This window comes from Lutra lutra, chromosome 8, assembly GCF_902655055.1.
Source record: "Lutra lutra chromosome 8, mLutLut1.2, whole genome shotgun sequence".
NCBI lineage: Eukaryota > Metazoa > Chordata > Mammalia > Carnivora > Mustelidae > Lutra > Lutra lutra.
Window position 1 is genome coordinate 102456451 of NC_062285.1, and position 12784 is coordinate 102469234.

General features: G+C 35.8%; 1 protein-coding gene across 7 annotated transcripts in view; it reads right to left on the minus strand.

Annotated features, from left to right (window-relative positions):
• The window catches only part of OSBPL8 (oxysterol binding protein like 8), a 169185-nt gene that overhangs the window by 40875 nt on the left and 115526 nt on the right, over positions 1 to 12784 (minus strand). For all 7 annotated transcript variants that reach the window (XM_047742863.1, XM_047742862.1, XM_047742861.1 and 4 more), the window contains 4 exons: positions 7250 to 7327; positions 5301 to 5402; positions 2854 to 3057; positions 685 to 769 (listed from right to left, as the gene is read on the minus strand). In XM_047742863.1, coding sequence (XP_047598819.1) covers positions 685 to 769; positions 2854 to 3057; positions 5301 to 5402; positions 7250 to 7327 — 469 coding nt within the window. The remainder of the gene's footprint in view (positions 1 to 684; positions 770 to 2853; positions 3058 to 5300; positions 5403 to 7249; positions 7328 to 12784) is intronic.

Below are 12784 nucleotides of genomic sequence, written 5' to 3' on the forward strand. Positions count from 1 at the left end.
GAGAGAGGGAGAAACAGACTCCCCCTGCTGAGCAGGGAGCCCGATGTGGGGCTTGATCCCAGGACCCTGAGATCATGACCTAAGCCAAAGGCAGATGCTTAACCGACTGAGCCACCCAGGTACCCCTGAATGTTAATTTTTTTTTTTAAAGATTCATTTATTTGAGAGAAAGAGTACGTGCGCAAGAACACGGAAGAGGGGCAGAGGGGAAACAGACTCCCTGCTGAGTGCGGCGCTTGACATGGGACTTGATCTCCCAGTCAAGCTAGAACTAACAGTTGGACGCTCAACCAACTGAGCTACCCAGGCACCCCATAAATGTTAATTTTTATAATAAAATACAAATAGTATATTAAATATACCTCTAAAATTATAAAACTTAATGAGTTACCACAAAGAACACTAACAAAGTCAAAAGGTGTTAATACATCAATGGAGGATGAAGAAGATAACTTCAGGTTGCCCATTTGTCACTTGATTTTACAATGCTTCCTTCCTATCAGATTTCCCTGTTTGTCTACAAGGTTAATGATATTTTAGTATCATAAGCAATTTATGACTACAATACCTCTGCTGTAAATACCATACTAAAGAGATTATCTCCAAAGGAAAATACACAGTGGCATATAAAATAAACCCTTAAAAATCAGGACCCAAATCAAATCCATCAAAATCTGTATTTACCATCTGACTCTGAAGTAGCTCGGATGATCAGATAACTGCTAGGTAAGGGCTGAGTTATAGATCCAACTGCTTCACCTTTTGGACCCTTAAAACAAAATAAAATAAACAGTATACAGTAGGTATTATGAAATCTCAACTTGATATTATCCATTATTACCTGTAAGAATCTAAGATAGGTATGGGTTATAACCTAAAAGCAAACAAGCTTTAATCCCATGCTTAAGAAAGCAGATGGTAAGTATTAAGAAAAGTTTTCCTCTTTCAACAAATATTCCTCCTTACCAGAAAACTGAATAACTTATAGCTAACTTATTCATGTAGTAAAGAGAAACCTGCAATTTATTATACTAGACCAAACTTCAATTTAAAAGAGAAATTTCCATCCCACAGATACTACTAAGATAAATAATATTAAATTTCTAGAGACCTAAAAAAAAGCTGGAAATATAATTTATAAGAAAAAAAATGAATTTTGACTAGATCTAGGGAAAAAAATCTCCATTTCACAACCATTGATAAAATTGTTATAAAATACCAATGAAAAAAGCTAATTTTATTTTTCCAGAAAGAAATGAGTCTTGTTATTGCTGTTTTTTGGCCAGGGTTGTTTTAGGAGTATACAGCACCAAGAACTCTATAGTAATTAGTATCACCAAGGCTAACCTCAGGTGAACCCAGTTCTTCCCTGGAAAGAAAATCTGAGGATAGAACTAATAGTATAATTTTGACAGACAAACCATAATTTTAAGCTGTAAGATCAAAGAATAAAATGAATTTGAGAAGCATAAACATAAAGATGATATAGATTCAAAATGAAAAACAAAAAACCAAAAAAAGAAAAGTCAATATAATTTTAACAAGTCCTGTAATACCACTTGGGTATTTTCAAATAGCTTTATATTTTATAGGCCAGTTCCTAGAACCAGCAGAGAGTAGTATCCAGTCACACTGCTTGGGTTTTGAGCTTGGTTCCATCCTAAAAAAATTACTTAAGTAACCTATTTAGGCCTCAATCTCTTTATATGGGTAACAGAGAAAATTACAATCTGCTAAGGTATAAGAATTTTTAAGAGTCCACAAAAGTGCTCAAGAGTTCCTTAGACAAAGTAAGAACTGATAAATATTACTTTTACCCTATCATAGGATACTGACTTTAAAGCTGTTTAAACAATGTCCTAAGCATATTTTGCTTGTGGAAATGTTCTGATGATGATCTAATGGACAAATTTCCCTCCCTCCCAACAATAGTGAGAATTCAATAAATTTGACATTAAAAATATTTTTTAATAATTTAAAAATTCATTATAACTCTTATAATCCCTAAGAGTAGTAGTGAAGAATAAATACTGTGCATATAAGGTTTTGAAAGTTTTTTTTTTTTTTTTTCATTTGAGAATGACATGATACATAATTAACAGACGTTCTTTGGGTTAAATTCTTTCCCTGTGGGAAATGCCTAATCCCGGAATGGAACTAACTCTCTAATCCTAAATTTAGTCCTCTATGACTACAGGCTACTGAAATAAAGGTTAAAAGTCCAGATATTTTATAGGTGTATATATACTGCCTAATTAAGCAAAACCAAGAAATATTTAAAAGCTGAAGTTACTTTTTTTTTTTTTTTTTTATTAATTTGTCAGACTGAGAGAGAGAGAGAGAGAGAGAGAGAGTGAGCACAGGCAGATAGAGTGGCAGGCAGAGGCAGAGGGAGAAGCAGGCTTCCCGCTGAGCAAGGAGCCCGATGTGGGACTCAATCCCAGGACTCTGGGATCATGACCTGAGCTGAAGGCAGCCGCTCAACCAACTGAGCCACCCAGGCGTCCCTGAAGTTACTTTTGTTTAACCCTAAGTCTCAATTAGGTGGCTTCCCCCAAACCCTTTATTTATGTAAAACTGACCTTTTTAGAAACTAAAACAGTTGCTTTGTCAAAATTTAAACTAAATCCATTTATTTTATTAGCATGTAGTGCATTTTTAAGTTAGATCTTAAAGGAAAACAAAGCCTTTTGGTGTACACAGTTCATCGTGGGTAGAGATAAAAAGAGGAATAATGCACTTAAAAACAAGCAAATTTAGACGTCCTGGCAGAGGTCAGATTGATTTATCTCCATTTTGAAACTCACAGGTTATCATCTTTACCTTTCACCTATGTAACAAGCGCTTACTTACCTTCACTGCCCAAATAGACTGCTCCAAAGGATGAAAAAGTTTGAAACAAAAGCCATCCTTTTTTGATGGACGTTCAATGATTTCACAGGCATTCAGAAGGACTGTTCCTACCCACTGACCATTTTTCTGGGTTTTATAAATCAGTAGCACACCGGGTTTCAAAACACACCACAACTTGGTCCAGCTCTTTAGAGTACCACGAATCTACAGAAAGATAAGTTTGTTTAGGAAATAAAGCTCTTTTTCTTTTTGCTCTGCAATATAAAAACTCAGTTTTTATATAGGATGTTTTAATCTAAAATTTCCACAAAATATACACTTTAGACTCAGTAGTTTTTTTTTTAAGCTACTAGATGGTAAGCTACTACCTGCACACAAAGGTAAAAATAGCATGGCTCCTGCCTCTGAGTAACTTAAAGTCTAGCCAGGGACTAGTGAACAGTTTCAAAATAATGCCAAATAGAATGGTTTTCCTAACCCTCCGGGCCAGCTCAGGAGCCATTAAAACATACTTTCCTAGTATCAAGATTCTCCTCTTACTAGCAGCAACTGTAATTTTATCTGTGAGAGTATAAGAAAATTCCACCTTTTTAAAAAAGATTTTTATTTATTTGTTAGAGCAAGAGAGAAGGAGAGTGCATGTGCCTGTGCAAACAAGCAGGGGGAGCACCAAGCAGAGCGCGAAGCAGGCTCCCAGCTTAGCAGGGAGCCCGAGGTGGGGCTTGATCCCAGGACTATGGGATCATGACCTGAGCCCAAGGCAGCCACTTAACTGACTGAGCCACCCAGGCATCCCAAGATTATTCTACCTTTTAAGATCCCCCCCACCCAACACACACACTACATCAACAGTGCTGAAATCACTGCTAGCACAAACACCAGGCATTTATTCCCTAAATATTCACTGAGTGGTAGGAAGAGGGAAGAACTCTCTTCCAACCCCTAAAATTACCTTCTCTAAATTACTTTGTTCTTAGTAATTACTTAAAGTAGGCCATTTAAGTTCTTGGGGGAATTTAAAAATACAGTTACCTGAATCTCTCTCTCTAGTCTCAAAATGTTCCTTATCCCAGGGTTTAATGTTAGGTCAGTAACAGGTCTATAACTGTTTCTCCTATCAATTTCTATTTCTGTCATCCATTAAAATGTTTCTATGCAAGTCACTGAATTCACAATACTGAAAAGAACGCTAATATATTTAGAATAAAACTAGTAATTATCCTCATTTTTATTTACTGTAAAACATCTGCTCTCTCAACACACTTTTATGAATTATGAAATAAATATAGGACTCCCTAACCCTGAAATAGGCATACCACAGTAATTGTAAAGAAGAAAAAATTAGTAAGGGGGAATTTTGAGCCAGGAATGAAGAAAAGAGAATATCTTTGAGAAAAGTATGTGCTTATATAAAAGAAATGAAAAGACAAGAAAAGCAAAATATTTATCCTAAGATAACATTCTGGATCTGGGACATGTGACAATAGAACATGGATGGCAAATGTCAAAATGAAGGTATGATTTAGAAAGCCACACAGGGGATGTGTTAGAGACTTCTAGGGGATTAGTTGTAGGAATCCAATGTTAGAAGACAGAAAGAAGTTTAGCTCTGAAAAACTCAAGTGAGACATAGAGCTTAAAGACTTCTAAGTAGAGTCAAAGTAAGTCAGAATGTGTTTTCAGCACAACACTGAAGAAAACCCTAGTACTACCTGAACTAACAAGAAAACTATCATTAGGTTCCCATTTTAATGAGAGAACATCCACAAAAAATCTAACAATTTTACGTTGGAGGTTCGACCAACTTTTTGGGAGAGTGGAAAACTTTCAGGGCTGGGGTGATTTTTAGATTAAGGTCAGGAACTAAATTTCCTAGGAGTCAGAATCTGAACAAGATCATTCTTAAACTTAGCATTAGTCTGAAAGATTCCAACTGAATATTCTTCAGGTAAGAATGAGGAGGAGGATAGCGGGGGATGATAAAAAAGGAAATAAAAGTAAGTGGAAATAACCAGAGGCCAAAATAAGGTATGGAAACATCAATATGCATGTTTTTCTAAAAATTAATCCTTTCCGAATGATAACTTTTACATTAACTTTATTTCATATCTTCTCAATAATGCATACACCAAGTCTACAATAATACTAAATGACAGTCTGAACAGCAAAATATTTCTTTAGACTGTATAATATCACACAAACTAAAAAGCTTTTTAAAAACAAACTGCTATCTATATTTATGTTATTTCAAGACAGACAACGTGAAGTTTCTTCTCCCCATTAAGACTGGAACATAGAACCTCTGGGATACAATTAATAGGTTGCCAGTGATAAACAATCATCCCAGGAGTTGTTTTTGTCTTGAAGGCTTTAGGTGCACTCTGGGCTTTCCTGTTCCAGTAGGTAAACATCCAGCAATTTGAATTCAAGCTTCAATGCAAACTGACCTTCAACCAATCAGCCATAACAATAACAGAAGGATCTGTGATTGTACTGAGTAACTCCTTTGTGGCTCTTTTCTTTTCTTCTCGGTAATTTTTCTTTTGCACCTATTTTACACAAATAATAGAAAAATTAAAAATTCATTAGACATGGGCAATTTCTTTCCAAAAATTTTAGGTCTATAACATGTAGAATATAAGATTCTAAACCTGTTTTAGAATTCTAGCTTCTTAGGATTTAAAAAAAAAAACACTTTTTAAGAGCTGGTAGGAATTTTTAGAGGTTAGAATCTAGTTTTTCTGATCACTAGTTCTCTGTTATCTTTTTGAAGAATTTTATCTTTTTTAAATTACACAATACTACATGTATCCACTCTCATGGTAAGAATTTGAAACAACACAAATAAAGCTAAAAGCTGTCTTTACTATACCCTATCCTATTCCAATCCCCAGAATTGACCACTATTAACACTTTTGGAAAACACTATCTCTTCAGGTTTTTTCTATGTATATAATCTATAGAGATACACAGCTTTCGTGGCTTTGTTTTTTTAAACATATATATATATTTTTTAAAAGTTCTCCCATTCATTATTTTTTGGAGCATCTCCACTCCTACTTCATTCATTTAATTGCCACATAAGCTTCGTAGTGTAAAAAAAACAGTAAGAGCTAAATGTTTACTGGACACATTCTGCACACCCATTACTGTTCTAAGCACTTTACAAGTACCATCTCATTTAATCTTCACAATAACCCCAGAAAGTAAGACAATTATTATCCTTATTTTACAGATGAGAAAACTGTGGCACAAACAGTAACTTGCCCAGGATCACACAGCTAGTAAGTCATGGAGGCACGATTCATCAAAGGCAGACTGGCTTTAAAGGACATGCTCTTAACCATCATGCTAACTGCTTCTATAATTTTTCTTAAGTTCTCTTACTGATGAAAATCCACTCTGTTATCAGTTTTTTCATATTACAAACAATGCTGCATTTGTTTTCAACTGGCAATTTTGTTTTCCTGATATGAAGATATGAGATATAAATAATTAAGAAATCATAAAATGATATTAATTCATTCAAAATATCAAAATACCTTCATAAGTTACCTCTCAGATAATCTGGGAAGGTTGCAGTGGATTAATATAGTCTTATTATTACTTTGTTGTTATTATATGGGTGGGAGAAGAGTGGTGATAAACTATCAGTGATACATTTCTTTTAGCTATAAAACACTCCTAGTTGCACTTAATGACAAAAACACTATATACATCTAAAAAAATTTAAATAATTCTACGGCCAAAAAACTTCAAACTTTTAGTCTTTATTAATATGCATATCTGAATAACAGTTGATTTAATATGGGTGTGTAAACACAAACGCATCCAGGATCAGATATAAGAAAAAAAGGGGTAAAACAGACCGTGCAGGGATCAGAGTCAATTAGAAAGCATGTATTTCTGAAGATCCAGGATCTGTGGCCATTCTGGAAGGCAAGCCCAAGGCCGTATTTCTTAAAGAGAGGTTGGAAAGCTGAACTTGTATTTGTTACCTCAAATTTTTAGAACATTGTATAGATTAAAATATATCCACCTGTGGGTCAAATTCAGCCCATAATCCTGCAGTTAGTAAACTTGAATTTCAAAAAGCACTAGAGCTTCCCATTACACGTTCTACAGCACAGTGATGTGCCTAACTAGGTACAACTGTGCAGAGCTATCCAGTCCTCAGCCAAAGGCGTGGCCAGTTGAGGCCCGAGGCAGCACTGGACAGTCATCAAGTAGCCTCCTCTGTTGACTCCAGTGTGCCATACAAATATTAACATTCTTTATGTGTGCCTGTCTGGATACTATTTTTCTTTCCTTAGGAGACACCTATTTATCTTGTTAGCCCATTTTCAAAAGCACATGCAAAGCATAATGTTATTTATGATAATCACTGGAAACAAACCTTGAGAGATTCTTTTTTTGTGAGCTTGCTTGAAGCAGAACTATCCTTCTCTGAGCCATTATAAAGTTTAGATTCAGACTGAAATCACATAGAAATAAACAAAAGAGAAATCATAATCAAACCTTCACTTATTTTATACATACAGAATATAAAAATTAATGTTAAAGCTATGTTTGTGAATTCTTCCCATTTATTGCTATGATTTAGGCTAAAATAAATTTTCAAATGTCAATTTTCTCTATATAGATAGATAGCTTCAGTTTAAAAGTAATCCATGTTAAATCCACAAAAGCACAAAATAAACACTAATCAAGGATGCCTGGTTGGCTCAGTCAGAAAAGGATGCAATTCTTGATTTTGGGATTGTGACTGCAAGCCTCATGTTGGATGTAGAGATTACTTTAAAAAAAAAAACAGGGGCGCCTGGGTGGCTCAGTTGGTTGAGCAACTGCCTTCAGCTCAGGTCATGATCCCGGACTTCCAGGATCGAGTCCTACATCGGGCTCCCAGCTCCTTGGGGAGTCTGCTTCTCCCTCTGACCTTCTCCTCTCTCATGCTCTCTCTCACTCATTCTCCCTCAAATAAATAAATAAAATCTTAAAAACAAACAAACAAACAAACAAAACAAAACAAACAAAAACTAAAAAAAAAACCCAAAACCCTAATCAATAAATTAATCTACAATGTGAGGTTAAATAAGATCATTTGTAATTTTTGCATTCCATTTTCCAGAATATTTCTAAGACGCATATGCAATTATTTATTCTTAGAACAAAAGTATCCAAAGTAACGTAATTTCTTAAGTTAAAATATTCTAAATAAACCAAACCATGTACATTCTAGCAAGTTACTGCACACACTGCCCTACACATGTATCGTCAGAAATTAGTATTTAAACACCATCTAATTTGTAAACTTGTAGTGTTTAAAAACCAGTATTCCTAGCATCTACTTCTTCCTGCCTATCCAGTGTCCCTTATTATTGTCTTAAACTTGTTTTCCGACTTTGCTTATACTTATTTTTATTTGATCTTCATAAGAACCTTGACAAATAGAGGCGCCTAGGTAGCTCAGTAAATTAAGCAGCTGACTCTTGATTTTGGCTCAGGTTATGATCCTCAGGGTGTGAGATCGAGACCCACATTGGGGTCTGCGCTTAATGGAGTTCACTCCTCTCTCTCTGTCCCTCTCCATAGGTGCACTCTTACTCTCTCCCTCTCTCCAGATAAAGAAATCAATCTTGAATAGACATAACAAGTGATTTTATCTCCATTTTACAAATTGTGAAAGGGAGGTTCTGGAGGTGATTTTCTAAACTAACAATGTAACAGGGACCAGAATGTAGGTCTCCTAATACAGCACTCTTTTGAAGAGACTGCATTCTTTCATCAGAGTAAAAGAGCATAAATGTGAAAGTTGCTTTTGTAAATCCTGGACAATAAAATTAAACATGTTTAGTGTCATGTGTCCTATGATTTTCATTTTTATCTACTGTTTTATCTATTATTAGACACAGAAGAAGGTATTTAAAGTTCTTAGCATGACTCTTGGGGCCAAAAAAGTATATGGGGCTTGATCCAAATGGTGGCTTTCAAATGCTGAATGGTTATACCTGCAAAGCACTAGGTGTGATTATATATAACAAAATTCTGGGTATAAATTCCCTCACTCAATTTTAAGAGCCATGAAGGCAGGGACCATACTTATTCACCAATGGTACCTAGCTATCACCTGGGGAAAAGAAAGGGCTCACTAAATATCTGATGAATTAATAAAATAAAAATTAAACTAGCATTTGGAACTTATTTTTTTTACCTCTCTGAAAAAACACCTCTGCTACTCGATACAAAATATGGGTTATTGGGGCATCTGGGTGGCTCAGTTGGTTAAGCGTCTGCCTTTGGCTCAGGTCATGATCCCAGGGTCACGGAATCGAGACCTACATCCGGCTCCTTGCTCAACTGGAAGCCTGCTTCTCCCAATGCCTGCTCTGCCTGATGCTCCCCTTGCTTGTGCTTGCTCTCACTCTCTCTCTCTGACAAATAAATAAATAAAATCTTTAAAAACAAAACCAAAAACTGATACAAGGAAGTTGAGAGGCAACGTGGGGTGTTTTTGGGGAGGAAAGGAATAAATGGAACAAGGTGGGATCGGGAGGAAGACAAACCATAAGAGACTCTTAATCTCACAAAACAAACTGAGGGTTGGGGGAGGTAGGGAGAGGATGGTTGGGTTATGGACATTGGGGAAGGTATGTGCTATGGTGAGTGCTGTGAACTGTAAACCTGGCGATTCACAAACCTGTACCCCTGGGGCTAATAATACATTATATGTTAATAAAAAAAATTTTTAGGGAGCAAATAAGGAAATATTGAAAAAAAAATGTTACTTAATTAAAAAAAATACGGGTTATTATGGTGATGATGACAATAACTGGCTGCACTAGATAGAAGGGAACTGCAAACTATGCTTAATGCAGAAGGTGCGGATCAACCAATTAAATTTTTGTTGAAGTCACTCCCTTGAGAACTGAACTTGAAACATCATACTACTTACTCTCGTGGCAATGGCATTGATTGTGATACTAAAACAAATTTATAAAGTTGCTCAATCCCAGGGGTGCCTGGGTGGCTCAGTGGGTTAAGCCTCTGCCTTCGACTCAGGTCATGATCTCCAGGTCCTGGGATCGAGCCCCGCATCAGGCTTTCTGCTCGGCAGGGAGCCTGCTTCCTCCTCTCTCTCTCTGCCTGCCTCTCTGCCTACTTGTGATCTCTGTCTGTCAAATAAATAAAATCTTTAAAAAAAAAAAAAAAAAAAAAAAGTTGCTCAATCCCAAACGATCTCTGTCTTCTCCTTGCCCCCAAGAACCTAAAGATGGCATAGCTACCATCAGAACAGGATGATTTCTATTTCTCACAACTTAATAGGAAAATGTGTATTATAATGTACTTCTTAGACACTAGTAAGTGAAAAATAAACACTAATGGAAAGTAATGGGTGCTTATTCTTTACCAAGAACTTTTCTAAACACTTCATGTGCACTACCTCATTGCATTACATCATATAACCTTAAAGCAATCCTATGACATAGTAACAGTATCTCCCTTTTGCTAATAACCAATTAGAAATAACTTCCCAAATTTCTAACCAATTAGAAATAACTTCCCAAAGTCACAGAGCCAGTAAGTAGATGAACTAGGATTTGTACCCTGGTCTACCTAATTCTCATGCTCTTAGCCATTTCACTGTAATGATTTCTCACCTTTTAAAACTATTCACACAGAATTTTAGCCAGACTCAAATTTAAGATTTATCTTCATGAATAACAGGAAATGCTTCCCTCACATGACATGATCTGGCTTGGTGATTCCTAAAAGATTCTAGTATATAAAGCACCAGCAGGCCAGAAGGGGGGGTCCATGTGAGCTTGGTAAATTTTAGAGAACACATATTTCAAGGAATCCTTGCCATTCTGTGTAGGCAGTTCTGGGGAAACAACAACAACAATAAAAAACCCCACTGACCAAGTTTTACAAGTTTTTTAAATACACTATACTTAAGTTTTCTGGATCAACAGGTTTCTTTTTAAATAGCAAAACAATTTTTGTTGGAAATATTTTATAAAACTAATTTGTCCTTCTTTTAAAATCTTAATTGGGGGCGCCTGGGTGGCTCAGTGGGTTAAGCCTCTGCCTTTGGCTCAGGTCATGATCCCAGGATCCTGGGATTGAGTCCCGCACTGGGCTCTCTGCTCAGCATGAAGCCTGCTTCCCTTCCTCTCTCTCTCTCTGCCTGCCTCTCTGCCTACCTGTGATCTGTGTCTGTCAAATAAATAAATGAAATCTTTAAAGAAAAAATAACCTTGGGGTGCCTGGGTGGCTCAGTGAATTAAAGCCTTTACCTTCGGCTCCGGTCTTGATCCCAGGGTCCTGGGATTGAGTCCTGCATCGGGCTCCCCACTTAGGAGGGAGCCTGCTTACCCCCACCCCGCCCCAACCCCGCCGCCTGCCTCTCTGTCTACTTGTGATCTCTGTCTGTCAAATAAATAAAATCTTAAAAAAAAAGAAACAATAAATAAAAATAAAACAACACAAACTAAAATTATTTAAAAAATCTTAAAAAAATAAATTAAAAAAAAAAACCCAAAACAAAACAAAACAAAACCCTTAACTGAACACTATCTTAATGATGACCACAGGGTTTAATGTATAGTATCGTTTGTTTCTTCATTAAATGGCCTTAGAATGCTCAGTATGTTATATTTTCTTTTCCCTTCTTTCTTTTCATCACCTACCCCTGTGTAACTATTGTCCTCTTAAGGGCTGTGTGACTTCAGATTATTCAATCTCTTTCAGTCTTAGTTTCCTTATTTGTAAAATAAGAATATTCCTATTGTAGGGTTGCTTTGAGGGTTAAATGAGGTAGTGTGCATGATATGTTTAACATACTACTTGGTATATATTGTGTTTCAGGTTTGTGTCTATAGAGGGCAAGTGCTGTCAAAAATCTGACCTTTAAATAATTGGAACATTAACACATAAGAATACTTTCCTCTTGCTTTGAAAACTTAAAATACTAGAGATATAAGGGATATTAATAATGTTAATATGACTAGTTCAGATATCCTGATTTGGAGGGTTTCTTAAATATCCAGGTAAATATATTTTTATAGCAAGTAATAGATATTTAGCATCCCTATAGATAAGCAGATGTATGTATGACTGGAGAATCAAGTCAATAAATAGATCTGGGCTCAAAAACCACTATCCTTGTAACAGGATTACTTTTATCCCACTAAATACATTACCCATGCTGTTGAGATGGACTACTAAAAATTCATTTAAAAATGCTAACAGCAAGATGGGACGGATTTGATTAACTGACTTTTTCAATTCAATCACTTAAAAGATGCATGAGAAATAGAAACTGCCTTTATTTTTTAAAAATGGGGGGAGGGTAAAAAAAGTGTATTCATATATTTTAAGAAATAATCCCAAATCCTATGACCAAAATGGCAGTATTAATACTATTTGCATCAGATTCAGAAAAATATAAGGTTAAAATTATGATGGTCTCCGTTATGCACACTGATTACAGAAGGAGTAACAAAACTCTGTTTCCTGAAGTTACTTAAGTATGGTTAACATGATCAGAATTTCATGAGAATGTGGCTTAATGATAAATGTATAAATTTTAGGATTGTCGTGAAAAACAAGAGTGGGTTTTGTGTTAGAATATTTAAGGACAAACAGGTGACTATGCATCTCTTCAGCTAACAGAATAAACAAGGATTAAATCTAAGTTAAGGCAGAATCGATAGGTTTCGATTATTGGAAAATATCAGGATTTAAGTACAATTTTACTTACACTAGTTACCAAGTTAAGAATCCCACTCATTTACTATAATCCCCCCCCTTTTAAATAAACTCTGTGTTCAATGTGGGGCCTGAACTCAGGATCCCAAGATCAAGAGTCACATGCTCTACCAACTGAGCCAACCAGGTGTCCCCCTAATTCTTATTCAAAGAAAGAAAA